At 36.3% G+C, this 26,193-nt stretch overlaps 1 protein-coding gene across 2 annotated transcripts in view; it reads left to right on the plus strand.

Annotated features, from left to right (window-relative positions):
- LOC131164568 (glutathione S-transferase zeta class-like) overlaps window positions 1–23,783 on the plus strand; it is a 140,837-nt gene extending 117,054 nt beyond the window's left edge. For both annotated transcript variants that reach the window (XM_058121856.1, XM_058121857.1), the window contains exons 9-11: window positions 20,492–20,551; window positions 22,901–23,012; window positions 23,579–23,783. In XM_058121856.1, coding sequence (XP_057977839.1) covers window positions 20,492–20,551; window positions 22,901–23,011 — 171 coding nt within the window. In that variant the 3' untranslated portion in view covers window position 23,012; window positions 23,579–23,783. The remainder of the gene's footprint in view (window positions 1–20,491; window positions 20,552–22,900; window positions 23,013–23,578) is intronic.
- The last annotated feature ends 2,410 nt before the right edge of the window (window positions 23,784–26,193 follow it).

Consider the following 26,193-nt stretch of genomic DNA (forward strand, 5'->3'; position numbering starts at 1 on the left):
CCTTGGAAAAGCATTAAGTAATTGTGCCCTCTCAAATGATGTTGTTACTACTATTTCTCCTCACTAAACATTTTCAAAATGTTAAGGAATGGGTATGGTTTCTCCTCCTGAAATGTTTCAGTCAAGGAGCAGGTATTGTTTCTCCTCCCACTCCTTTAAGCTTGGGCACCTCCTTCCACCAATTGGGCAATGACTGGATGCCCTTTCTCCTTGCTCTTCCTAGCTATCCAACAGAATTAGTGTTCACAACCATTCTTCTATCTTTTCTATGGTCAACCACAGGAAGATTCCAACTATCATGGCTTCCGATTCTTATCTCCATGTCTTATGCAAATATTGCTAGTTCTTCAAACATACATGGTTCAATACATTTTAGTATATAAAGAATTCCATAGTACATATGTTGGATGAGCATCTCAATGGCGAAAATCTCTAAAATGTGTTCATTGCAATCAAGACTCAAGGTATGTTGATGTAGTGCCCACGCTCGTGGAAATGATCTAAATGAACAGTCAAGGCCTTTGATAGGTAAACTAAACAAATTACTGAAAACTTGTGTACTGTTAACATTGTTTAGTAAATTGAAAACCTAATCACAATGATAGTATCCTTTTTATTCATAATACATGTCAACTACATCTTGATAACTCTGTGATACACTTGATGCCCTAATTCTTTTCATATACAGCTAGTTGCAGGCCCCACTAAAGAAGGGGACTGCGTTAGGTATCTAACAACCAGCATAAAACTTGTCAAGTCTCTATCATATGAATCTTTACTTCCTTTGTGAGCTACGAGTTGCACTCATGCTGCCTGTATGTAGTGAAAAATGGGAAAGGGTGGGCTAGGTTGTCATCCTAAAGTGACGCACCATATTGGTGCCAAAGTACAATGTAAAATACACGAGAGTTCATGCGTCATTTGGACATGAGCTGTAAAAAATTTAATTTAGGAGATTAGGATTAGATTAGCCACTTGGAATACAGGGACACTTGCTATAAAAGCTTGGAGATAGTTGACTCAATGACTGGATGGAAAATTAAAATAATCGCCCTCCAAGAAACTATGTGTAGGAGAGAAAGCTAGAGAAATTGAAAAGTCGGGATTTCAACTTTGATACACTAGAAATGAAAAAGCATAAGAATGGGGTAGGAATCATTGTAGGAAAAGGCCTAAAAGATAGTGTTGTAGATGTCAATATAAGAAATAGAATCATAAAAATCAAGATGGTCTTAGGATAAGAGATAATAAATGTCACTAGTGCTTATGCTCTTCATATAGGCTTGTGGAAAACCTTGAAAGATAATTTTGGAATGATATGGATAATATTGCACAGGGTATCCAAGGACTAAGAAAATATTCGTAGGAGCCGATTTGAATGGACACATTGGAAAGCACAAGAAAGGTTATAAAAGGATATACGGAGGGCATGAATATGAAGATAACAATGGGTTTAATATGATCTTTAGACTTTGCCAAGTCATATGATCTTATTGCAATGAATACATCCTTTAAGAAGAGAGAAGTACGCTTAATAATCAGAGGGGAAAAAATAAAAGTCAAGTAGATTTTTCTTAAGTAGGAGGGTAGATCATTTATCATATAAGGATTGTAAGATTATCCTAGTGAAGGGTAAATTTTATTTGTTCTTTTTTATTTATTCATATATGCTTGTTTTTTTGGTCTTGAGAGCTATAATTTTGAACCAACCATGAAGGAACTCCATAGTTGGGCGACAACAACCTTTTGAGATTCTTGAATTGAGAGAACCCTCGTGTACTTGACTGGGGGGTTATAAGGAAGATGAATATTAAGATGGATGATAATTGGGAAATATTGAGTAATTGAAGACCTTTATTGATTAAAGTTTTTATTTGGGTTTATTAAGGTAGGTTCATGTAATGGGTGTGTAAGGGGCACTAATACTTTCTTATCAGATACCATACTCTCGAATCAACTCAGTTACATTGACCAAACCCTACAAATTTTGTGACCTAGATTTTATATAAGGTTTCATAAATTGGGAGTAGTTACGTGACCTAGCCCCACCTAGGTTACGTAAAAGGTTAGTGATTGCTCCGTTAAACGTAAGGGGCTACCCTATTTCCGCATATATTTGTCTCACTTGCTATCCTCTGTCTAATCACTAAATGCACTTGTGTTGATAATTTTGTGACTCTGTTTGGGGTACTAGAGAGTCTAATAGTTATTTAACCATATGATTTTTAAATGATCAATTTGTTCATACTTTGTGTTTGGTAATGGATGGCTCTTTTAGTTCATGCAACACACATTGCATTAGCCTTATGCTTGAGCTTTTACCACTAGGTTTAGATAGGGATTAGACTAGTGTTTGCTCTCGTGAGGTATGATCTTTGTTTGGATTCACTAAATACCTCACTTAGATTGCATCCTTTCTGACTAAAGCTTCTGATGGATAAGGATTGGAGGCCTTGCTAGCTTGTGTGGGCAAGAGTAAAAATAGTGCGGGAACTGTTATTAGTAGGGTTTAGAAATGAACCGTGCACATAGTTGGCTATAGAATACCATCCTTTTAGGAAGGAGCCTCATAAGATGGCTTTCGAAGTTTTAGAGATTCCCCTACTCAACACCATTGGGCTTTCTGTTTTTAGCTTTCAATATTCCAAAATCTTTACGAAGTTTTGCTCCTATATATTCTAACATCTTGCATCATTAGTGTTTTCTTCATTTGAAGCATAGCATATCATTTTTAGACTAGGATAACCTCAAATCATCTTGCACTAGCATCCATATAGTCAAAATAGGAAGCATCGTGGATGATCTTCATGCATTTTCACCCTAGGGGGCTCTCCTTTGAATTGCATCACTCATTCAAGTTTTAGCATTCACTGATTGGGGGTTCATGTGTTCCCTCAGCAAGTTTGCATCTAGTCAATTCACACATTATCAAGGGAACCCCAAGGTTTGTTCTTTAAAATGTATAACACATTCAAGTTTTAGAATAGTTCACAATGGGGGGCTTGTTAGCATTTCACATTAAGGTGGTTAGCATTTCGAAAAAGGCTCCACTTTAGCTTCCATATGCCATTTTACACCATTGATTGTTTCACTTAGACCAAGTAAATAGCATTCCATCTTTAAGAAGCTACAAGAAATAGTAAACAGCATGCATATAAGTCACATTTCTCCATATGACAATGTTCCAACTTCACACATTCCATTTGCTATCACACATCATTGTTCCCCAAATATATGCCCTTGTGTTAATGTCATCTAGCACAAATGAGACAAGGACTTTACAAAATAAGTAGTTAACCATTGGGATAAAGAACAATCATTATTGTGCTACCCACATGCAATTAAAAACTCCCCTTGATGTGCTAGTTTGAGTTTAAATATTCATTTTCAAACCTTGGATAATGATTGCACATGTCAAGCATCCTAATGTTTCATTCAAGAATGAAGGCTTTACTAAACCTTAACTAAGAAGGAATATATGATAGATTGGGCAAAGAAAATTGGTTCAAGAGCCCAACCTTGTATTGGTAAGCCCTATTGAAAGGTTTTGTAAACAAACCTTGATTGTATCATGTCTTGGAGCTATGACCAATGACAGGTGGGCATCAATTGGCTGACCGATTTTTTTCCCATATTTACCCAAGACATTTGAGTACATATTAGTCTCAAATTGCTAGCTTGTAGAGCTTTTCTTATGACCTATTTATTTCTATAATGCCAAATCCCCATATTCCCTGGGTATGGACTGTATCTATGCTATCCTTGTCAAAAGTTCAAAAATAGAAAGGCCAAAATGAAAAAAAGAAACATGTGTAAGCAATCAAAAAGACAAAAGATGCCGAAAATGGAAAAAAAAAATGAATGAAAAATCGATAAAATAAATATCCAATTTGAAAAATCCAATTCGAACGAAAGATTCTACCTTAAGTATGCAAAGACATGATCCTGTACTGGGTAGTGGGTACACAAGCAACTTTTTCTAAACAAGCTAGATTCAAACTTTGCCAAATTCTTGCCACACTCAAATATCCAATTGTTATAAACTATCTTAGGAGCAAAGGTGAAACGGTTTAGTTTTTAAGCCTAGTTTCCTTCTTTTAGTTAAACCTTAACCCAAGCCTATGATTTGTTCCGTGTCTAAAAGTCTACTTTGAGATCATTACTTGGATTATGGTATTTGAAGAGGTTTGTTCTACATTGGGGCATCAACAATCAACATTAAGGTGTGTTGAGAAAAAAAAATAAAATAAAAGTGAAAGATTGTGAAAAAGATTAGACCTCTAGATTGAAAACCCATAAGGGCAGCCTAGACAAATTTTAGAGCAAAAGGAAAGATTTGTAGGACCTATTCATTGAATTAATGGGGCAATTGTTTGATACTGAATTCATAGATAGTCACTCAAGAACTTGATGTGCCAATCAATAATGGTTATCCTTGACCCACAATAACCTTCATACACATTGTATTTTGAGTTGAATATACCCCCATTCATTCCTGACCAAAGCATAGTCTGCATTGCATGCTTTAGAAGTCCATTTGATCAACGATTGATTGCTGATGATGTAGAATCCTATCCTCAAACTGTGTAATATTACTTCTAGGAATACATCATTATGACAAAATTTTAATTGGATTGCATGTTGTTCTTTATTTTTTGGGCCCCAATTGGGTTACCTTGATGTTACCAAGAGCAGCAGCACTTACATTTAACCCTACTGGTAGCAATAACCATCATGCATCTAATGCCATTCATATTGGCATTAACTTCTTCATCATTCTTGTACCCCATCTCACCTAGCTATCATTATGAGCTAGACATAGTTTAGTTGGTTATACTGACAGTTGGAATATAAAATAAAACTTGAGATTCGGTGGAATCTTTGAAATCATGTGCATGTGAGGGCTAGTGCCCAAGATTAGAGAAAGAATCATAATAGGCATGGAATTTGCTCACAAACAAACCCAATTGAGTTATCTCAAGTGACTAAGGAACCTCTGCATATGTGATGCTTCAACACAATTTTACAAAGGTTTTAAACTTGGGGCTAGTGGCATTCATATTGGCATTAACTTCTTCATCATTCTTGTACCCCATCTCACCTAGCTATCATTATGAGCTAGACATAGTTTAGTTGGTTATACTGACAGCTGGAATATAAAATAAAACTTGAGATTCAGTGGAATCTTTGAAATCATGTGCATGTGAGGGCTAGTGTCCAAGATTAGAGAAAGAATCATAATAGGCATGGAATTTGCTCACAAACAAACCCAATTGAGTTATCTCAAGTGACTAAGGGACCTCTGCATATGTGATGCTTCAACACAATTTTACAAAGGTTTTAAACTTGGGGCTAGTGGCCTTTCCTAGTCCATTTTTCTCAAATTAAAAAAAAAAGGGGGGGGGGGGAGGGTGAGTCCTTCTTGGAACTACCCTTTTTCTTTAAGACTTCATTTCTAGATCAAATCTCTAAACAAATTTTTCTTGTAAACCTAGGAGCTTCTTGTTTCCCTAGTTCACCTTTTGAAGAAAGACATTGACTTGCATCATCTTAGGGCTGCTCACCCACTTGCATGCCACATTGTTTGGTCATTCGTTGGTAATGGCATTATGTCACCCACTATATTTTTGCATGCATCATCTTGTCATCATTTGTTGGTGTCGACATCGGGTTTTGAAGACCCATTTGGGTTGCCAACAATTGGTGAACATTTTGAAAACAAACAAGTGTGGACTATCCAAACCATTTGTTAATTTATCTTGCCCTTTTATTTTAAAAATGGAGTCCCCACTTTATTTTACTTATGGAAAGGAAAAACAAAGGAATGCCTTTTGAAGAGATTAGGTTCGGGAGTACAATTGTGCATAGGGAAGACAACTTTAAATTTCCATTTTGAGAATTCAAAGCGATAGTACCCTAAAACACCCATTCCATTGAATGGTTATCGTGCTTAGCTCATATGCGTGTATGTACATCCCTTTTAAAAATGATTTTTAAAAGAAATCAAACTCTTAAAAGACTTCCATATGATGCCTAATCAAAGCACTAAACAAATAACACAAAAGAACACATGCACATACATAAGAATGCAAATGATGAAACAATGCAAAGGGATTTGAGTTCTTGTTTGGTATGGTAGAATCTACAAAGTATATTGCCTACATATCCTCAAAATACGTATCAAGACATCCGTAGTTTGAAAAAACGATTTTTATTTTTGAAAAAATATCAAACGACATGAATTTGCATGATTTTGGTTTCTTTGGGAGGAAGATCGTAAAACTCGACTTGAAATCCCTTGAAGTATCTTTTAGAAAATAGGCTTTTTAATCGACTCAACAATCGCATCATGAATGATTTTTTAAAAAGTTACATTTTCTAAACAATATGTTTAGTTTAATTTGAAGGAAGACCATGAAAATCCTTGAAAAGTGTGGATTTTTGGGAGGAGAACCACAGGCTCGCCTTGACTGCCAGTTTGAAAAGATTGGAGCACACCCAAACGCCGCTTCATCGATGTATGACTCCAAGTAAAATGAAAAAACTATCACAAAAACATTGATGTTATTGAGAAAAACTCGTGCAAATCCATTGGTTATTGATGAAAATTTTGATTTTTTATAGAGAAAGCCATGAACACTCAGAAGAAACAATCCCTCAACATTAATCAAAGGTACTCTACCATGTGTAGAGACATTAAAATACCTTGAATCACCAAAGAAATCAAGGGCGAATGCAAAATAGTCACTCTTAAGATTTGGTGGTCGATTATATGTAGAGGCCAGTCTATCGCTTGTAGCCAATGGCTACATTTTCAAAAAAAAGAGGGGCCAGTCTGCCGCCTAGTGTGACTGGTCGACTGCCTAAAGAATATTTCAATGCAAATGCATGATTTTGACACTCTAACATGCTTTCTCCTATGCAATCATCATAAATTTATTAAAAAAAAAAAACCTATCTTATGATCCTCAACGTGCATTTTCGACATAAGAAGGGAAAGAAACTATTAAGTATGAATCACAATATTCAAAGAATCGCATATATGCTTCAACATGCTAAAGTCAAACATATGCATGGAAATGAACGAAGTAAAAGGTTTGCCACTTACCATTTTGAAGAATCCTTTGTATGTCAAGTGGAAGAACTCTCATTTCAAATTACACCCCCAAAGTCTCCTTCAAGAAAATAGAAGTGTGATTTCTTTTCTCTCTATCCAATCACCATTTTTTATCATTTTTATTTTTAAATTTTATTATATTTTCTCCTTTTAGGTTCCACCATCTCATTCTTTTGCCCTGATTTTATATTATCCTTTCTCCTTCATTTTCTAATACATATATCTAACACTAAAACTCTATGTTGTATAGTTGAACCTAGGATAAGTTTACAATCCTTGCATGATAAACGATCTACCCTCCTAGTTAAGGAAAAATCTATTTAACTTTTATTTTACCCATTTTTGAAGGTTATTAAGTGTCCTCTCTTCTTAAAGCAAGTATTCATTGTAATGAGATCATATGACATGGCGATATCTAAGATCATATCCTTGATTCCCTTGACTCATTTTTATCTCCATATCCAAGTCCTCCATGTATCCTCTCATAACTTTTATTAGCTTTTCTAACGTGCTTAGTCAAATTTGCTCCTATGAATATTTTCTCAGCCCCTGATATCCTTGTGTAACGCTACATATCTTCCCAAACTTTTCTCTTAAGGTTTTATGCTAAAAGTATTTTAGGAGCATAAGCACTAATGACATCTATTATTATTTGACCTGAGATCATCTTGATTTTTATGATTTTATTCTCTACTCTTTTGACATCTACAACGCTATGTTTTAAGTCTTTGTATACAATGATTACTACATTTTTTATGTTTTTATTTTCCGGTGTACGAGAGTTTGAATCCTGATTTTTCAATTTTTCTAGCTTTCTCCCCTATGGCCCTACCCACTTAGTTTATTGAATGCAAATTACATCAATTTTTCTTCTGATCATTGTGTTCACTATCTCCATGCTTTTATCTGTAAGTGTTCTTATATTCCAAGTTGCTAACCTAATCCTAGACTCCTAAACTAACTTCTTCTTTACCCACTCACATCCAAAATGATGTGGGAACCCTCGCATATTTGGCACTGTATTCAAGTGCCGATATCGTGCGTCGCTTTAGGGCAATGACGTAGCCCATCCTTGCTCATTTTTTTCTACACCCAGGTGGCGTAAGTGCAGTGCCTCAATGAATAATCAATAAGGATTCATATCATGGACAACAATGTTTTTAGTATAAACTCATTCAATACAAAAGCAAAAGCAACAACCATGCAATTTATGAAAGTAATTTAAATTTACCATGGGTTAGAGGGTATGGTAGTCACAATACGTGAGGTTATGTATTGAATATATACCTTTAATTATTGATTTATTTTTAAATTTCTAATAGTTGAAGGATATGACTCGAGTATCTGATGACACATCAAGGATATGTCTAGGATGCAATCAAGATATGTGGGGAGCAGTTTTAGATTCTTCTTTTAAAAACATGTGCCACTTTTTAAAATTTAAAATTTTGTTGTCTTTAGTTTAAAAAGAAATGAGATTGAAATTGTTATTTTTTGAAATTTGGTGCCCATGTTTTTTTAAAAAAAAAAACAGAATATAAAACTCCCTAATTTCATTTAGCCTCCACTTCCACATTCATAAAATAAACATCTCTCGGCTCCTTTTTCCTCCTCCTCCTCCTCCTCCAACTCTCTCTCTCTCTCTCTCTCTCTCTCTCTCTCTCATGTGTGTTTCTCCCTCTTAAGAAAGGTGAAGTGTAGAAATCCCAAGTGTCTTGGAGTGATTTAGGGGATATTTATGTAGAGAATTGTCTATTATTGAGAGATTATTTTAGGAGATTGTTTCCATCTTTAGCATATCTGATTATATTATAAGTATAATGTATCAACTTGTACAAATAATTCATTCAAGAAAAACAGAAAACCTATTCTAATTTCATGGTATCAGAGCTAGGGTTTCAATAATCCTAGTTAATGATGGCAGAAGGAGTCGTCAACAGCAGAGGGTTGAGCATCTTTGAAGCTCTCGACGGAAAGACTGAAGCCACCTCCACCTTGAATTCTAATGGGCTAGACAGCTCGTCCTTCCCACTCTCGATGGAGAGACCGAATGAAAAGAATTGCCGTGAATAGGCTCAGTCAATCAAACTCGTGATTGACGGCAAACGAAAGTTAGGCTACCTTAATGGCGAGAAGAAGAAGCCGGCCACAACTGACCCTGCAACTATGCAGAAGTGGAAGCCCGAGAACTCCATGGTGACTGCATGGCTAGTAAACTCCATGAAACCTTCAATCTGCAAGACCTATATGTTCCTACCGTCAGCAAAGGATGTCTGGGATGCTGTCCGAGAGACATACTCAGACGTTGAAAGCTACTCTCAAATTTTTGAGATCAAAACTCGGCTATGGCAGATGCGGCAAGGAGAAAGAGAAGTCACAGACTATTATATGGAGATGACGAATCTCTAGCAAGAACTCGACCTGAGCATTGAGGAAGAATGAGAATGCCCTGGAGACAGTGCCCGATACAAGAAAAGACACAAGAATGAATGAGTCTTCGAATTTTTGGTCAGACTCAACTAAGACTTGGATGAGGTGCAAGGGAGGATTCTCGGCCAACGTCCTCTACCTTCAACTCAAGAAGTTTTCTCAAAGGTGAGGCGAGAGGAGAACCGGTGCAAAGTGATGTTGAAGGAGCCTATTCTGATCAGAAACAATGGGCTCAAAATGTCTGCTCTCATTTGAAGAGGAACTCCTGCTAGGACAAGCCAAAAAACGTAGAAAAGAAGGCATTAGTTTGAGCACTGCTGCAAGTCGGGCCACTCAAATGATATTGTTGGGAAATACATGGGAAGCCCACAGATTGGAAGCCGAGACAGAATCCCAAATATCATGGCTACCAAGCTATTATTGATAACGCAGCCGAGAAACCACAAGGTGAGAAAAATAATAACTCCACTTCAAGTGGCGCATTCAATCCAGAATAGTTGGAGCAACTCTATAAAATGTTCTCTACCATTCAAGCATCAGGTCAGTCTTCCACACACATTCCGTCTGGTTCTTTAGCCCACCGAGGTAATTTTTTGACAGCCTTAAATACAATCTCTCATTACAAATCACCATGGATAATTGATTCTGGTGTCTCTGATCATATGACCGATTCCTATCATCTGTTCTCATCCTATTCACCTTGTGCTGGAAATTTGAAAGTTAAAATTGTAGATAGATCACTCTCATCTATTGCAGGCAAAGGGAGTATTTGAATCTCCGACTTTATAACTCTAGAATCTGTCCTACACGTCCTTGGGCTGTCTTTCAATTTGTTATCCATTAGCTAGTTGACAAAAGATTCCAATTGCTCTACTAAATTCGTTCCTCTCACTATGTTTTCCAGGACCTATCAACGGGGAAGACGATTGATAGTGCTAAGGAGTACGAGGGACTCTACTACTTTGAGGAGATGAATATGAGTGAACAATGTCAAACTGCTATTTGTGATTCTGCATCTGCTTTTAGGGATAGTGAAATTTTGTTATGGCATTCTAGGATGGGTCATCCAAATTTTCAATACTTAAGATGTTTATTTCCTTCCATTTGTTCAAATAAGATGTCTTCTGATTTTCAGTATGAGATTTGTGAACTTGCAAAACACCAAATGTTGGCCTTATAAGGCTTAAAATCTTGTTTTGATGATAACAAATAAGAGGAACTTAACATATTTTGTTAAGTGATGATATTTCAGGATTCAAGTATGTGAACACAAGATAAAAGGCTCACAAGGATTAATTCAAACCTTATGTTCCAAAGAAAGATGATCAAATGAAGCTTAAAGAGTGAAAGCATGAATTCAAAGAGGATATCTAATAAAGCTTGAAGATCATGAGAGTGTGGATGTTAAAGAGCACTTGCTAAAAGCTTAAAGTATGTTGAAGCTTGAAGTCAAGATGGAACCAAAGAAAGATAAAGTAAGAGAGCTCAAAGAAAGACAAGCCTAAAGACTTAAGTGTTTAGAATGTCAAAAGTCATAAGAAGTCTTTATGTAAGTATTTCGTATTTAAATATCTTATGAAATATTTTTGAAGCTCTTTAGGGGTTATTCATTGACTTAGAGACCTTATTTAAAACCCCGGAAAATGTTTTATAAGTTAACAGAGTAAGAGAGCAAAAATATGTTTTGAAAACAGAATGAAAAATCTGAAAAGTGTCTGCTCAGGTTGTTGGATCATTGTGCCGAGTGTGGGGTATCACTTGAAGAGGCGCAGCTCTAACCTATTGAAGGAGTGACTGAGTGTGGGGTATCACTTGGAGAGGCGTTGCTCTAGCCTACTTAAGGAGTGTTTAAGCATGGAGTGTCGCTTGTAAAAGGTTTGTTCCACCCGTAAAGGAACGGGATAGTGGAATCCTTTGGTGGTATTGGCCAAAGGCGAGGACATAGGCTAGGGATAAGCCGAACCTCGTAAAAAACATGGTGTCACTCTCTTTCCCTATTCTCTTTAATTTCCTGTAAATATTAACTGCGTGGTTGTGTTTTAATTTTTGATCGTATACACTACATGGATTAGATATTAAATAAACTAAAGTTTAATTTGTTTTTGAGAATTTGCGGAAACTGAAAGGAAGTACGTTAGTTGATCAATACAAATTGCGGAAACTGTAAGGGAGTACGTTGATTGGTTCAACACCCAAGACTTATTAACTAAAAATTTATTTAAGGTCTAAGTTTTTGGAAAGAGTGTTGGATTACATATTGAGCACCATATTGAGAAACTAAATCCACTAATATAGGGCTTAAATCAATCATATACACAGGACTACAAACAAAGCTGAAAATTGCCAAAGTGCTGCATATTGTATTTTGTGATTGATTACTTTGAGTTATTAAAGTACTGAATCTTGAAAGCATTGCTGGAATCAATCTAACTTGTGCGTCTTGTTTTGATCATTGTGGTTGAATTGAATTGCTGGAAGAATATCTGAAAATCTACAAAGTATTCAAGTTACTATACTTAACACTTATTTATAAAGGTTTATAACTTAATTAATTTTCTGTTGAACTTGTGATTATAAACCAATTTTGTTTGTGTTGTGTAGTATTGGTTTGTGGATTGATTGTCCCAATAAGGTTTGGTTGTGTGATTGTTAAATCAACAAGAGGTTAAGAATTCTTGAAAAGAATTAAAAGAAAATTTTAAAACTCAATTCACCCCCCTCTTGGGACTACACCTCAACTTTCACCAACGTAATTCCTTTTCAATTTCCACATACAAACCATCCAGACCTTTTACGATGATTCACAGTGATTTTCCCTCACGCTCTCTTAATCGCACTCATACGAAATGGTTTGTTACTTTTATTGATGATCACACTTGTATTTGTTGGGTTTAACTGTTGAAAGATAAAACTGAAGTCCGTTCTATTTTTGTCAATTTCCACTTCATGATTCAAACACAATTCCAAGCTCACATTCAAATCTTGCGTACTGATAATGGTACAGAATATTTCAATAATATCTTGGGAAATTATCTTCAAGAAAATGGAATCATCCATCAAAGTTCTTGTGTTAATACCCCTCAACAAAATGGGGTTTCCGAATGCAAGAATAGGCATATTCTTTAAGTAGTTCGGGCATTGATGTTCACTACAAATATGAAAAAATATTTTTGAGGCAATGCCATTTTAACAGCTGCATATCTCATTAATAAAATGCCTAGTCAGGTTCTTTCTTTTGCTACTCCTCTCCAAACTCTCGGCTCAACTTCAATCTCTCCCTAAAAAATTTTGGGTCTATTGCATTTGTACATATCCATGCTCACAATAGGGATAAATTGGAGCCTCACGCCATTAAGTGCGTTTTTATTGGTTACTCTCCTACTTAGAAATGTTACAAATGTTATGATCCTGTCACAAAAAAATTGTTTGTTAGCCTTGATGTCACGTTCTTTGAAACCACTCCTTACTTCCAAAACGCCTCTCTTCAGGGGGAGAATTGGAGTGAAGATCAGTTCTTTGATTTCTCTGTTGATGAATGTGTGCCATACACCGAGTCTGTCTACACCACTCTCATTACACCATTTCCTGATCTGTCATGTACAAAAGATCACTTAAACTCAGGGGGGGATGCAAAAAAAAAAAATAACAAGGAAGTACTTGTTTACTTAAGGAAGCTAAAATCAAAGAAGAGGGAGAATCTCATACTTGAGGCACCAAAAGAGTTGGAACCGGTGATAACTCCAAGCAACTATGAGTCCACGCCCAATCCCAATCAGGTAATAGATCCAAATGGCCATGAACTTGAGCTTCCTTCTGATAAGTCCAAGCCTAATGACATCAATTTGCCCATTGCTCTCAAAAAACAAACTAGGTCATGTACTCTCCATCTAATTTCAAAATTCATATCTTATAAAACTCTATCTATAGGGTGTCGTGCTTTTACCTCTAACCTTGACAGGATAAAAATTCCAAAGAATATCCAAGAAGCCTTGGAGATTCTTTAATGGAGGGAAGCCGTCATGGAGGAAATGTGGGCCCTGGAAAAGAATGGAACTTGGGATGTTATGAATTTTCCAAGAGGGAAGAAGCCAGTATGCTACAAATGGGTCTTCAGGGTGAAATATAGAGCTGATGGGACACTTGAATGGTATAAAGCCTGTCTTGTTGCAAAAGGGTTTACACAGACCTATGACATTGACTACACAGAGACTTTTGCACCAGTGGCAAAATTGAATAAAGTTCAGGTTCTCTTGTCCATGGCAACCTACTTGGATTGGCCACTTTAGCAACTCGATATTAAGAATGCATTTCTAAATGGCGAATTCGAAGAAGAAGTCTACATGACGATACCACCAGGTTTCAATAAGAAAGGTGAAGAAAGCAGAGTATTGTAAACTCAAGAAGTCCCTGTATGGACTTAAGCAATCTCCTAGAGCATGGTTCGATAGATTTGCGAAGGTGATAAAGAACCAAGGATATCGACTAGGGCAATCAAATCACAATATGTTTTTTCAACAGCCTGAAAGTAGGAAGAAAACAATTTTGATTATGTATATTGATGATATAATTCTAACTGGAGATGATACAGTGGAGATGGAAAGATTGAAGAAAGTCCTAACTACTAAGTTTGAAGTTGAAGACCTGGGACAAATGCAGTACTTCTTGGGAATGGAAGTTGCTAGATCAAAAAAAGGTATCAGTGTCTCTCAGCGAAAGTATATCCTTGATCTTCTAACCGAAACTGCAAACCTAGGAAAACCCCCATTGAAGCAGTAAAGAGAGTTGAAGACTGCAGAATATTGGTTGAAAGGGAGAGGTATCAGAGATTGGTTGGTAAACTAATCTATCTATCACATACTAGACCCGACATCGCATTTGCACTAAGTGTGGTAAGCCAACACATGCATTCGCCAAAGGAGACTCACCTAGAGGCTGTGTACAAGATTCTCAGGTATCTCAAGGGTTCTTCAGGCAAAGGACTCTTCTTCAAGAAGTGTGAAAGAAAGGAAGTAGAAGTTTTCACAGATGTTGATTGGGCAAGATCAGCGGAAGATAGAAGGTCTACCATCGGATATTGCACCTTTGTATGGGGAAATTTGGTGACTTGGAGGAGTAAAAAACATAATGTAGTGGCTCGAAGTAGTGTTGAAGCTGAGTTCAGGGCAGTTGCACAAGGGATATGTGAGGGATTGTGGTTACGGAAACTTTTGGAAAAACTACAAATCACGGAGAAATTACCTATCAAACTCTACTGTGATAACAAAGTTGTCATTAGTATCTCTCTCAATCCAGTTCAACATGACAAGACTAAGCATGTAGAAGTGGACCGACACTTCATCAAAGAAAAGGTTAAAGAAGGAACCATTTGTATGACTTATGTTTCCTACCAAGGAACAAATAGCAAACATCTTTACCAAAGGGTTAGCCCGACAGAGTTTTGATGATTTCATCTGCAAGTTGGATATGATCAATATCTATGATCCAACTTGAGGGGGAGTGTAGAAATCTTGAGTGTCTTGGAGTGATTTAGGGGATATTTTTGTAGAGAATTGTCTAATATTGAGAGAGATTATTTTGGGAGATTGTTTCCATCTTTAGCATACCCGATTGTATTATAAGGATAATGTATCAGCTTGTACGAATAATTCATTCAAGAAATACAGAAAATCTATTCTGATTTCATGAAGCTTATTTACAATTTAGGAAGCTCAATAGGTATGAAGTAGCCTTAAGCAAATTCAATGCCTTTATCTTGCAAAGTTCATGTCTCAATTTCTCCCTCTCCCAACCACCCCCACCCACTCCAAGTTGTCCATGTTTGGACTTGCTCAACTTATGAGATACTTATGCTACTTGCTTTTGTCAAATTATTTATATTGTCTTTAACAAATTTATAAACATGTCACGCTCTAGGTGCTTTTTAAATTTTTATTCAACATTGATAACTATAAAATATTTATAAAAATATTTTTTAATTATTTTAATTAATGATTTGTGATGTTACAAATTGGTAGATTTCCATGGCCACAAAATCACATTTGCCTTGGTCTACCCAAATACAATAATAAAAGCATCCCCTTGAGGCAATAGGACTCCAACAAGTCCTATTCCTTCTTACTCATCTGAGCATATGAAAATGATCATGGATCCATTTAGTGGTCTAAGGTTAAAGTCTATCAGTCGGATAACTTTTATGCCAACTAGAATGGTCGTTGAGGGAACATATATGTATTTTTAAGGGGTTGTGCTCATTCCTCGCAAGCAATGAGGCCTGCTCTCATCCCCACGAAACAAACCTTATTTGAGCATAGGTGTCGACGTGCCACTGAACTTCTACAAATCAAAGTTATATGTAAAATGGCATCCTACACTACCCAAGACACATGAAAAGATTCATTACCCTTAATAGCCCAATTGGTGCAAGGCAACACCGCCCAATAATAGTTCAGGGAATATAGTGAATGCACATCTTAACCTAATTCAAGAGTGATGCATGGCACAATATCCTTAGTCTCATCAATAGGACTCCTACTTGCATATGGAAGCTTTGGACCTCAAGCTCTCCTTGTGTGTGCTCACTTAGTGGCCTTAGTGGTTCTCGAGTGGTAGGAAGCTCATTAGTATACCTCGGAAGAAGAAACATCAATATGTCTAAGGAGTCATGGTCCACTTATTTACCAAAATACCGATTGAATATATGTACGAAAATGTTATTAGCTCATACTCCTAAGGTACATCTATAATAGTCAATGGTTCATATGGGCTTCATCTATGGCACATCCATATGTGCACTCACAACCCTCTAAGGCTTCCCATATGACCTTCTATGCAAGTCAATATTCCCAAAGGAATCCAAACTTTGTGGACCTTCAAGTCAACATCTTCCTAGAGGATTCCAACTGGCAATATGATAATTTCCAAATTGTTTCTATGTATCTCTAACATAATTGGACAAGTGCTTTCACTACTTCTTGCCTTACAAATCAAAGAATTTCACCTTTGACTATGGCATACAAATGAGCTAGATTAACAAAAACAACACTATCAAATGCTTTTGCAATTGTCCATTTCCATAGATCTAAGAATTTCACCTATGACTATTGAAAATGGATGCCATCACTATCTCATTACTACATCTATGAACCCCAATGCCAATGGAGTAGGGAAAATTGTATAATGTTTCAATCATAGAGTTGATGATACCAAATGTGACTAGCTGACAGATTTCTATGGATGTAAGGATCACCCTTGCCTTAATCTACATGAATATCACATTAGAATCACCCCAGTGAGGTGTCAAGACTCCAACCTGTCATATCTTGCCTTACACATCTGAAAGTATGAAAATGCTTACAGTTCCATTTAGTGGTCCAAGCATAATCAAGGGGCAACTCTTGTTCCCAGTAGAATGATCACTGAAGAAACCTATGCCTGATTTTTAAGGGGTCATGCTTATTCAAGATGAGCACTGTGGGTCACTCTTCTCCCTAACAGCACAATCCTCATGTACAGGTACATGTCACTAAACTACCATAGGCCGAAGCAGAGCAGGTGCACATATTAACCTCGTACTGAGACTTATGCATTACACAATATTCTTTTGTGTTCTCCAAATCCCACATGGGAGCTTTGGAACCCACCCCCTCCCCCCTTCCTCAATGCCAAGAGCTGCCCCCAAGCTCTCCTTGGGTGCTCACTTGGTGCCCATCATAGCACTGGGGTTTGTAGGAAGTCACGTAGTATCTTCCCCCATAAAGAGCCTCCTATGCCATGCTTGCTTCAAGAGGAAACGTCAGTACATCTGAGTCATACTCCACTTATTTAACCAAAATTTCTATTTAATATGCTATTAGATCATAGCAACACCTAAGCTATGTCAATGACACATCCATACCCGAGTCATATCCTAATAAAGAATTTTCTTTATCGATGTGTCTATGTCGTATTGCATATCAATATTCCTTGATTCAAGCTTCAATCTTCTAAATATTGTGTAATATAGTTGCTTCTAATATCCTTCTTATGGGTTACATGAATTTGTGCTTAAAATTCGCACTAGTAACAGAAAATCCACTCTGTTTTTTTATGATTCCTCTCCTGTTATTCCCTCATTAGCTGCATATTGTGCTTGGTTGCCTCATGAATTTGGGCTTCCATGTGGTGCTAAAGTTTCTGACATGATAGCAAATCATTCTTGGGTCTGACCAAGGAGGTTGTCCAGTAATATAGCTAATATTAAATCAAAAATGCTCCCCCCCTCCCCCACCCTCTTTTATTTCTGAAGACAGAATATCTTGAGAGCCTTGTTCTCCTAGTGTTTATTCTTCCAATTCTGCTTGGGACCTGTTAGTGTTTATTTAGTGTAATTACCATATTGTGTACATGAAATGAGAGGGAGACAAAACTCTGAGCAGTATATATCAGAACATGCTCCCATCTGTTGGCTGACTATCTTGAACAGAATTACTACAGTAGGTATGCTGGTGCAGTGGGAAAAGTCAACTTCCTCAATTTGCATTTTATGTAGTGCGTGCTGTAACAGAAACAAGGGTATCACTTATTTTTCAGCTGCAAGTTCTCTTTGGAGATTATCATAAGTCATTTGCTCCTTTGGGTATTCAAAGGAATTATAATTGTTAGAATTTTGAATTTCAGTGGATTACTACTCTGACGTCATGTTTAGTTTGTGGGATGGAATGGGGTAGGAAAGGATGGAATGAAAATTTGAATGGAGAGCATGATGAAATCGAGTGATGAATCCGATTCCATTCCCCCCGTGAGTCCCAGCAATTCCAATACATCTGTCATTCATTAAATAGCTTGGTCAGCAGTTGCTTACTGTGTTTGGAGATCAAGGAACTCAAAACTCTTATGAGAAAACATCTTTGGACATTCACACTGTGGTCAAAAGGATTAATGTAATTTCCTTTTGCTTTTGAAGTCTAGGATGAAAGCTTCGATACTGTTGTGCTTCCCCTTGTGCTTAATATATATCTAAGCTTGCTATGGACTACATATAAAGGCTATAATCTTTTGATTTTAGATCAGAAGAAATGAATCAATAGTGCTTTCTCTTGGCCATGAGGATTTGATGGTTGTGGGTGGATTTCTGACAAATCCTACATGGATTCTTAGGCTTTATTGTTTGTATTTCATACTGGATTTCATTCCCATTTCCAATTTCTCCAATAATATTACCCTAGTTCAAAGTCATGATCTCCCAAATCCATATCTACAGCCTCAGAACCCCAAAACTCTAGAAACAAAAGCCTAGTTACTTTTCTAGCGCTGTTCATGGCCTAATTTTCAGGAACTTGCAATTTTCTTATGCGTCAAGTTCAACCCCAAATTTCACATACCAAAACCCCTAACCAAAATCTTAGCTTCTCTATATTAACAAGCCCTTTTCAAACAACACTAGCCTTATCAAATCCCAAAACCCTACGAAAATCTGATTTGCACTGTTTAGAGGGCAACTGACCTATAGATCGCCCTTCATCTATCACCTCCAAGTGGGTGTCAACCATGGGGAACAACCATCTTTGTGACCCATAAATATATCCAGCCTGAATGAAGTGAGGATTTGATCTTTGGGCCTTTGATACAGGTGTCCAAGTACACCCACCTATGATAGATTAGTACCTAAAAGCTTAAGCTGTTATGTTGTGGGCCAATAATGTATATTAAGCTTTAAAACTCCCCCGCACATGCAGCCTGACAGCATGTGGAGAGATAAATACAGGGAATACAATAACTTTTTTAAACACCACATAATAAATGCGGGCAACGAGACTAGAACCCAAGACCTCCTAGTAACCAGCTCACCAGCTCTGATACCATAATAAGTTACCACTTTGCCTAAAAGATTAAGCTGTTAGGTTGTGGGACAACAATGTATATCAAGGTTTAACACTCTCCCCCCCTCCCCCCCCTCATTTTATTTTGTTTCTGGTATGGAAGCTTGCTGTGCTGCATGTCCAAATTGGTGAAGGGTTCTGGTTGCAATTGGCAGCAGGTTTGGGGTTTCAAGCACTTGATTAAGGTTCCCAAGAACTTTTTGGTCTAAATTTAAGATAATTTGTGGTGCTGGAGGCAAAACTGTCAAATATGATGGTTTACTCTGCATTCATTATGCTTTCCTATAAATTTATGAACATTTATGTGTGAGTTTTTGTGTATAGAAGAACTTGTCATAGGTAATATCATATGGTCAACTTTTTAAAGCGCTTAATTGCTTTATTTTTTATTACTTCGCCCTTCCCTATTTTTGCATTCATTTCTGGCATGGGTATTAGCCTCTGCGCCATAGCTCAAATGTGACAGTGTTTGAGTGGATTGGGAGCATCAGTTCCCTCTTTAAAAAAAAAGTAATAAATAAGTATATAAATAAATGAATTGATAAGTGAATAAATTGCTAGTTTTAGGTGTCATAAAATTACAAGTGATGTCATTTAAATGAATACTGGGCTACCAGCCCCCTAAGTTATGCCTTTGAAAGAAGTGCTAGGTTACCAGCCCCGCACATTTCCCCAATTTTCAATTTTGTCACTGCAATGGGAATTAATATCAGTGGAAGAGTAGATGTTGGGTATTTCCACTTGCTGAACCTTTCCATCAGAAACATGCAAATTAAAATGAACAAATACATTCCCAGACTCATATTGACCATTATCAGAGAGCATTCGCTGTCAAACCCTGGATCTGCTGTTTCTGAGCAGTACCAACTCTTGTGCAAAAAGACTAGGTTCTCATGTGAAAAAAAGATCCCTCTTAGTATCGATGTTGGGAGCATATGCTGTACTAATAATAATATGAGCATATTTTTCTTGAGCTTCTCTGTCTAGTTGTTAGCAGAACAAGAACTTGTGTGAAATAATCTAGTGCTGCAAAGTGCAAAGAGTATTTCCTTAAGCGATAATATAACTTGTTGAGCATTACTTGCAGGCAGATTTGTTTCTAGCACCGCAGATTCATGCAGCAATCAAAAGGTTCAATCTTGACATGGTATTACCCGTTCTGTTTAAGCAATCTAATTTCTGTTTCAAATGATACTAGTTTTCTTTAATATCTGATCATTATGGCCTTTTCATCTTCTGAAAATTAATGAATTAAGGGGGAAATATTTCCAGCTTGGCAGGAGCTCTTTGGTTTTTGCATGAATGTTTTCTATGATCTGCTTCATTAATACTACTAATCTGATGCTAGCTATGTCATTTTTGTGTTGAAATGTGCTATAAAACCACCATTTTATGGAGGGACAGCTTTGTCTTTTGAACTGTAGGTCTTGTAGACAGTTTTAGTGGCCCATTAAAGTCGGTCTCTTTAAATTAGAGAGAGGACATATTTATAATAGTTTGTCCCTACAAATCCTTGAATTGTAGTTTTCTCAGAAAAAGGAATTTGTAATTGACTTTTGCGATAACAAGGGTTGTGGCCTAGGTATTTGGAGTGCTCCTATGGTGTTCTTAACATTGTAAGAGATTGTGGAAGTAGCATATGTAAAATTTGGGGCATTGAGATTGTAAACATGCTTGCAGAGATGTAATCTCATGAACATGATCTCGTGAACCTCTCATCGTATTTTTTCCAGTGATGGGGGGATTTACTCTTTCTGGATGTAGGCCAACCAAAAATTCCCTGTCTCTACATGGCGCATTTTTTTAACAACTTTCCCTACAGTAAGCTTTCTTGTTTGTGCATTTTTTGGGGGGTGTAAACTGTGTTGGTTCAAGTTTGTAGTTGCCAGCAAAATGCTTGCTGTCAGTGTGTCATCACGGTTGCACTATGCCTTCTTTGTTGAATTTTCATGGACTTCCAGAATTGGTCTCCTTGGATGCATTCTGACAACCAAACAGCTCTTTTAAAGTTGTTTCTTGGCCTGGGAACCTGCATGAGAGATCTTAACAATTGACAATTACCAGAAAAGGCGGATTTTGGCTAATAGATTCAATATTTGCAAGGAATACAGTCCTATAATTTTATTTTATTTTTTTGCATTGTTGGAGACTAAAGATTTGTGGTGTGTGGCTTTGGGTGCACTGGCTTTGCCATGGATGGTTTCAGGTTCAATTATTCAAGAGCTCTAGGCTTGGACTGGTGTAAGCTTTGGGCTTGGACTGGCACAAAGTCAAGGAGAAATTTCTTAGAATAATCCGTCACCATTTTTTGAACTGTCTGGATGTAGAGAAATGGGAAGGGTTTTGTGGAACTGAATTGAATATTATAAAACTTAATAGATGGCTGACCAAATTTGTTTACTCTTTCGGTTTGGTGGAGATAATAAATGGTGGTACATGCTCACAATTTGCTAGATTTCATTTATTTTATCTGTTTAGGATTTGTTCTAAATTTGATTGGTATTATGTCTTGCAAATGAGTATTTGTACTTGTGTTGGGTACCCTCTTGGTAGTGGTGGTCTTTCCCCTTGCCGAATATGTTCTATGCACAGAATATTTACCGGCATATTACAGAAATCCCCATACTTGTTGGAATTGTACAGTTAGCTATCTTCCAAGCTTTTATGAACGTTTTAGTGTTAGCAAAATATGAACTGGTAATTTTGACTTCTATTAGAATGGCCCTTGGCTTTTGATTTAGAGTAGCCTGGATGGAACAATCTTTGACCTTGTATATGATGCTTCTATATTTTGGATCATGCTTCTAGTTGGACATGATACAGTTTTATAGACTAGCTAGTTACTTTCCCATGATTATCCTTGTTTGCTGGAGTAGGATACTGCATTTTTCCCTCTTTTTTTTTTTTTTTTTTTTTGGCAACTCACTTTTCCAGATTGCAGTTTAATCATTAAGTTCAATAATTACGATCATAATTTGGTCATGGACCCACAAGAGTTAACACCAATGAGGGTCGTGGGGCTCTCATTTAAAACCCCTCAACCGAGTGAGCCAAAGTTTACAGGTTTACGGCTGGAGGCACAAGAAGCACATCAGTCTCTCAACAAGAATAGTAACAAAGAGTGAAATGAACACAATATATAAAGAGTCGACCACAAAAAAATGCATCCATAGACAAGTAAAGTGCATGACCATACACATTGTAAAACATAATGGCAACAGTGTCTACTTGTCTTATCCAATCAAGGCAACAGTACAAAGCATTAATAGAAACAGTTCATTTATTAATACAAATCCCCGGAGAATTATAAATAGAATCATTATCTCCCCCTTGTTATCCCATTATATGTCACCCAAAGCTTGCTGCCTCCTCTCTTGATTACATGATCCTTACTTCTCTCCACCCAGGCATTTAGTAGTTTCATATAATTTAGTTTCAGTCTCTGCATTGATGAGTTCAACTGACAAGTTCCATTGTTTTCCAAAATTTTATGTAGGCCCAGTTCCCTCTTCTATCGAGGTTGAACATGGTGTACAGTGAGTTACCAGCATTCCAAGATGCTATGCCAGAAAAACAGCCAGATGCTCCAGTTCAACCAAAGGTTTGAGGTATCCAGAAACTAGCAATAATTGAGAATAGTGCGTCATTTTTATTTACTTTTTTCCTCAAACTTGAAGGTATTTTTTAAAAAATAAATTATGAGTAGTGGTTCTGGGATTTATGAGGAAATATTCTCTCTCTGCATAAAAGTAGGATAGACTGTTTATACTGTGACAATCCCCCCCTTACCGTGCAAAGCGAGAAGCCTTGTGGTTCAGGGATGTCTTTTTCTTTTACGAGTTTGTTTGAAAGAGTTTATATATATATATATATATATATATATGTTAGTTCCTTTGTGACTAGTTGGTTACATGTTCGAGTTCGAGGAAATAGCATCTCTGCATAAAAAATGGACAAATAAGGTTGTGTGCATTGTGACCTCCCCTACCTTGGCAAAGTGAGAAAGCCTTGTGGCCCAAGTTCCTCTTATAAAAGTTTTGAAAGCACTGGTTGAATGAAATCAAGTTAGCTAATTCATGTTTCAAAACTTGTTAATCCTTTGAAGTTGGTTTCAAATTAGGCATTTTTATTCTTCTGAAATCTTGAGTCCTTTTTGTTTGTTTATCTATGCAAGATTGAACACCACAGTCGCATTATTGGAGCTGAGCACCACCCAAGTAGGCTTAGTTTTCAATGTACGCTGTTGTATCATAGAACATTCTGGTTGTATAAAAACAAGTTAATGGAGAAGATGGGTTGGATGACTTCGTGTATTGGAATGTCCGTATGAGAATTTAATGTATTTCAAATTTACTAGTGGAATTGAAAGTTTCATAGAAGTTGAAGGCGCTGTTTGTTGTGGAAAATTATTTTCATTTTAATCTTGACTTTAAAAATATATATATATATATATATATATATATATATATATATATAAAGCTCTAGCTTTAATTTTTTTTTTTTTTTTTTTTCAGTTAAGACTTTTATTAAAGAGGAAGAGAATGAGACGCTGGCTTGTGTGGAATATTTTTTTAATTTTCATTTTTAGATTTCAAAATAGTTTATAAAAGTTCATTTGTTTTTCCAATTTTATAAAAATTATATAATGTTTAAGATCATTGATTTTTAGGCTTGAATTTGATTTGTGTAGATTTAGAAGAAATTCAATATGATTTAATACTATATATTTTGTTCAAATTCAAATAAATCTAAATCCTATATTAACTTATATGTTCTAAAATGCATGGTAAGAAATCAAAAATGTAGAAAATAATAAAACATATAGAACAATAAAATGATGTTATTCAACATTTTTATAGTGTCAAAAATTGAAAATAAAGTTCTTTTGTTTTTTAAACATTAAAAATAATAAAATTATTTCTGTAAGCAAATAGGGGTTTAGATTTTGATTATTTTTTATTTTTCCATATAGAAGATGTACCATTGAAAAATAGCTAATTTTTAATGAAAAATTAAAATTAAAATTATTTTTCTCAACTAAAGGGTCCTATCAACTGCATGTAGCTTGTCATTGCATAGGTTGTTGCACAATTTTTTCTATTGAATTGTAAAGTCATTTTTAACATTTAAAGTTCAACATAGGGTTTGTACTATTCATATGGTGACTTGTACTATTTATATGGTGATTGTACTATTCATTTGGTGGTTGTACTATTCATATGACAGTTTTGAAAAGGAGATTTACAAACCCCTATAAATAGGGAAGTGGTGGTGAAGGAAAAAATCATCCCAAACATCTCTAACTCTACCTTTAGAAAGAGAAATCAAGTACTCTCCTGCAAAGTGTCCTTATTGTAGCTTGTGTTTCTAGTTACTCCTAATTTTAGAGAGATTTGTATACTCCTAATTCAAGAGAGAGGTATCATTGTTCTCCTTTTATAATTAGAGAGAAGTTGTATCATTATTTTTCATAGTAGATTTCTTCTACTTTTGCCCGTGATTTTTCCTTCAATTTGTTTGGGGGTTTTTCACATAAATCTTGGTGTCAATTCCTATTTTCTCATTTCTTATTTCAGGTGTGTGATATTGTTCCTACCTATTTAATTTCCTAACAGTGGTATCAGAGCTTTGGGTTACGACCTTTGGGTTGGGGTTACTATTCACACGTGTCACCAATTACTTTTACAGTATTGTGAACGTATATGAGATTTGTTCAAACATATAGTTCCATTCATTTACGATATTGTTCACGTATATGGTATTAATCACAGTGAAAAAGTGAGAGCTGATTTAGTGGAGGAGCAAATCTTATCTACTACAATGGCAGCAAAGTACAAAATTGAGAAGTTCAATGGGGGTAATTTCTCCTTTTGGAAATTGAAGATAAATGTGGTCTTGCGAAAGGAAAATTGCTTAGCGTCAATTGGAGACAGACCAACAGAGATAACTAACGAAAAATGGAACAAAATGGATGACAATGTTGTGGCTAATATTCATCTAGCATTAGCAGATTCGGTGTTATCAAACATTGTGGAGAAGAAGTCAGCAAAAGAAATTTGGGATGCGCTAACAAAGTTCTATGAGGTAAAGTCACTTCATAATAAGATCTTCTTAAAAAGGCAACTCTACACTCTTCGAATGAGTGAGTCCACATTGGTTATGGACCACATCAACAATCTTAATACGTTGTTCTCTCAACTGACAACGTTAGGCCATAAGATTGAGTCAACCGAATGAGCGGAGCTTCTACTCCAAAGTCTGTCAGATTCATATGATCAACTCATCATCAATGTTACAAATAATATTCAATCAAATAATCTAATCTTCAATGATGTTACGGCGGCTGTTTTGGAAAAGGAATCCAGACGCAAAAACAAGGAAGACAGATCGTCTAGTTCTCAACAAGTTGAGGCATTACCGATGACGAGAGGAAAATCAACAAAACGTTGCTCTAGTGGGAGTCACAATCATGGTAGATCAAAGTCAAGGAGTAAGAAGAATTTTAAATGTTACAATTGTGGCAAAAGGGAGTACATCTCAAAGGATTGTTGGCATAAGAAGAAGAATGCAGTGAAAGCTCTTGAGGAGAACACTTCTCAAGGATGCACTGCGAGTACTTCCAATAATGGCGAAATCTTGTACAACGAAACAGAAACTATCTCTAAAGGTGGTAAGAAACTCACTAATGTATGGATCATGGATTCAGGAGCAACCTGGCACATGACCTCTCGTCGAGACTAGTTCCACTCTTATGAACCTGTTTCAAGCGAATCTGTTTTCATGGGTAAT

The sequence above is a fragment of the Malania oleifera genome, chromosome 9 (assembly GCF_029873635.1).
Source record: "Malania oleifera isolate guangnan ecotype guangnan chromosome 9, ASM2987363v1, whole genome shotgun sequence".
NCBI lineage: Eukaryota > Viridiplantae > Streptophyta > Magnoliopsida > Santalales > Ximeniaceae > Malania > Malania oleifera.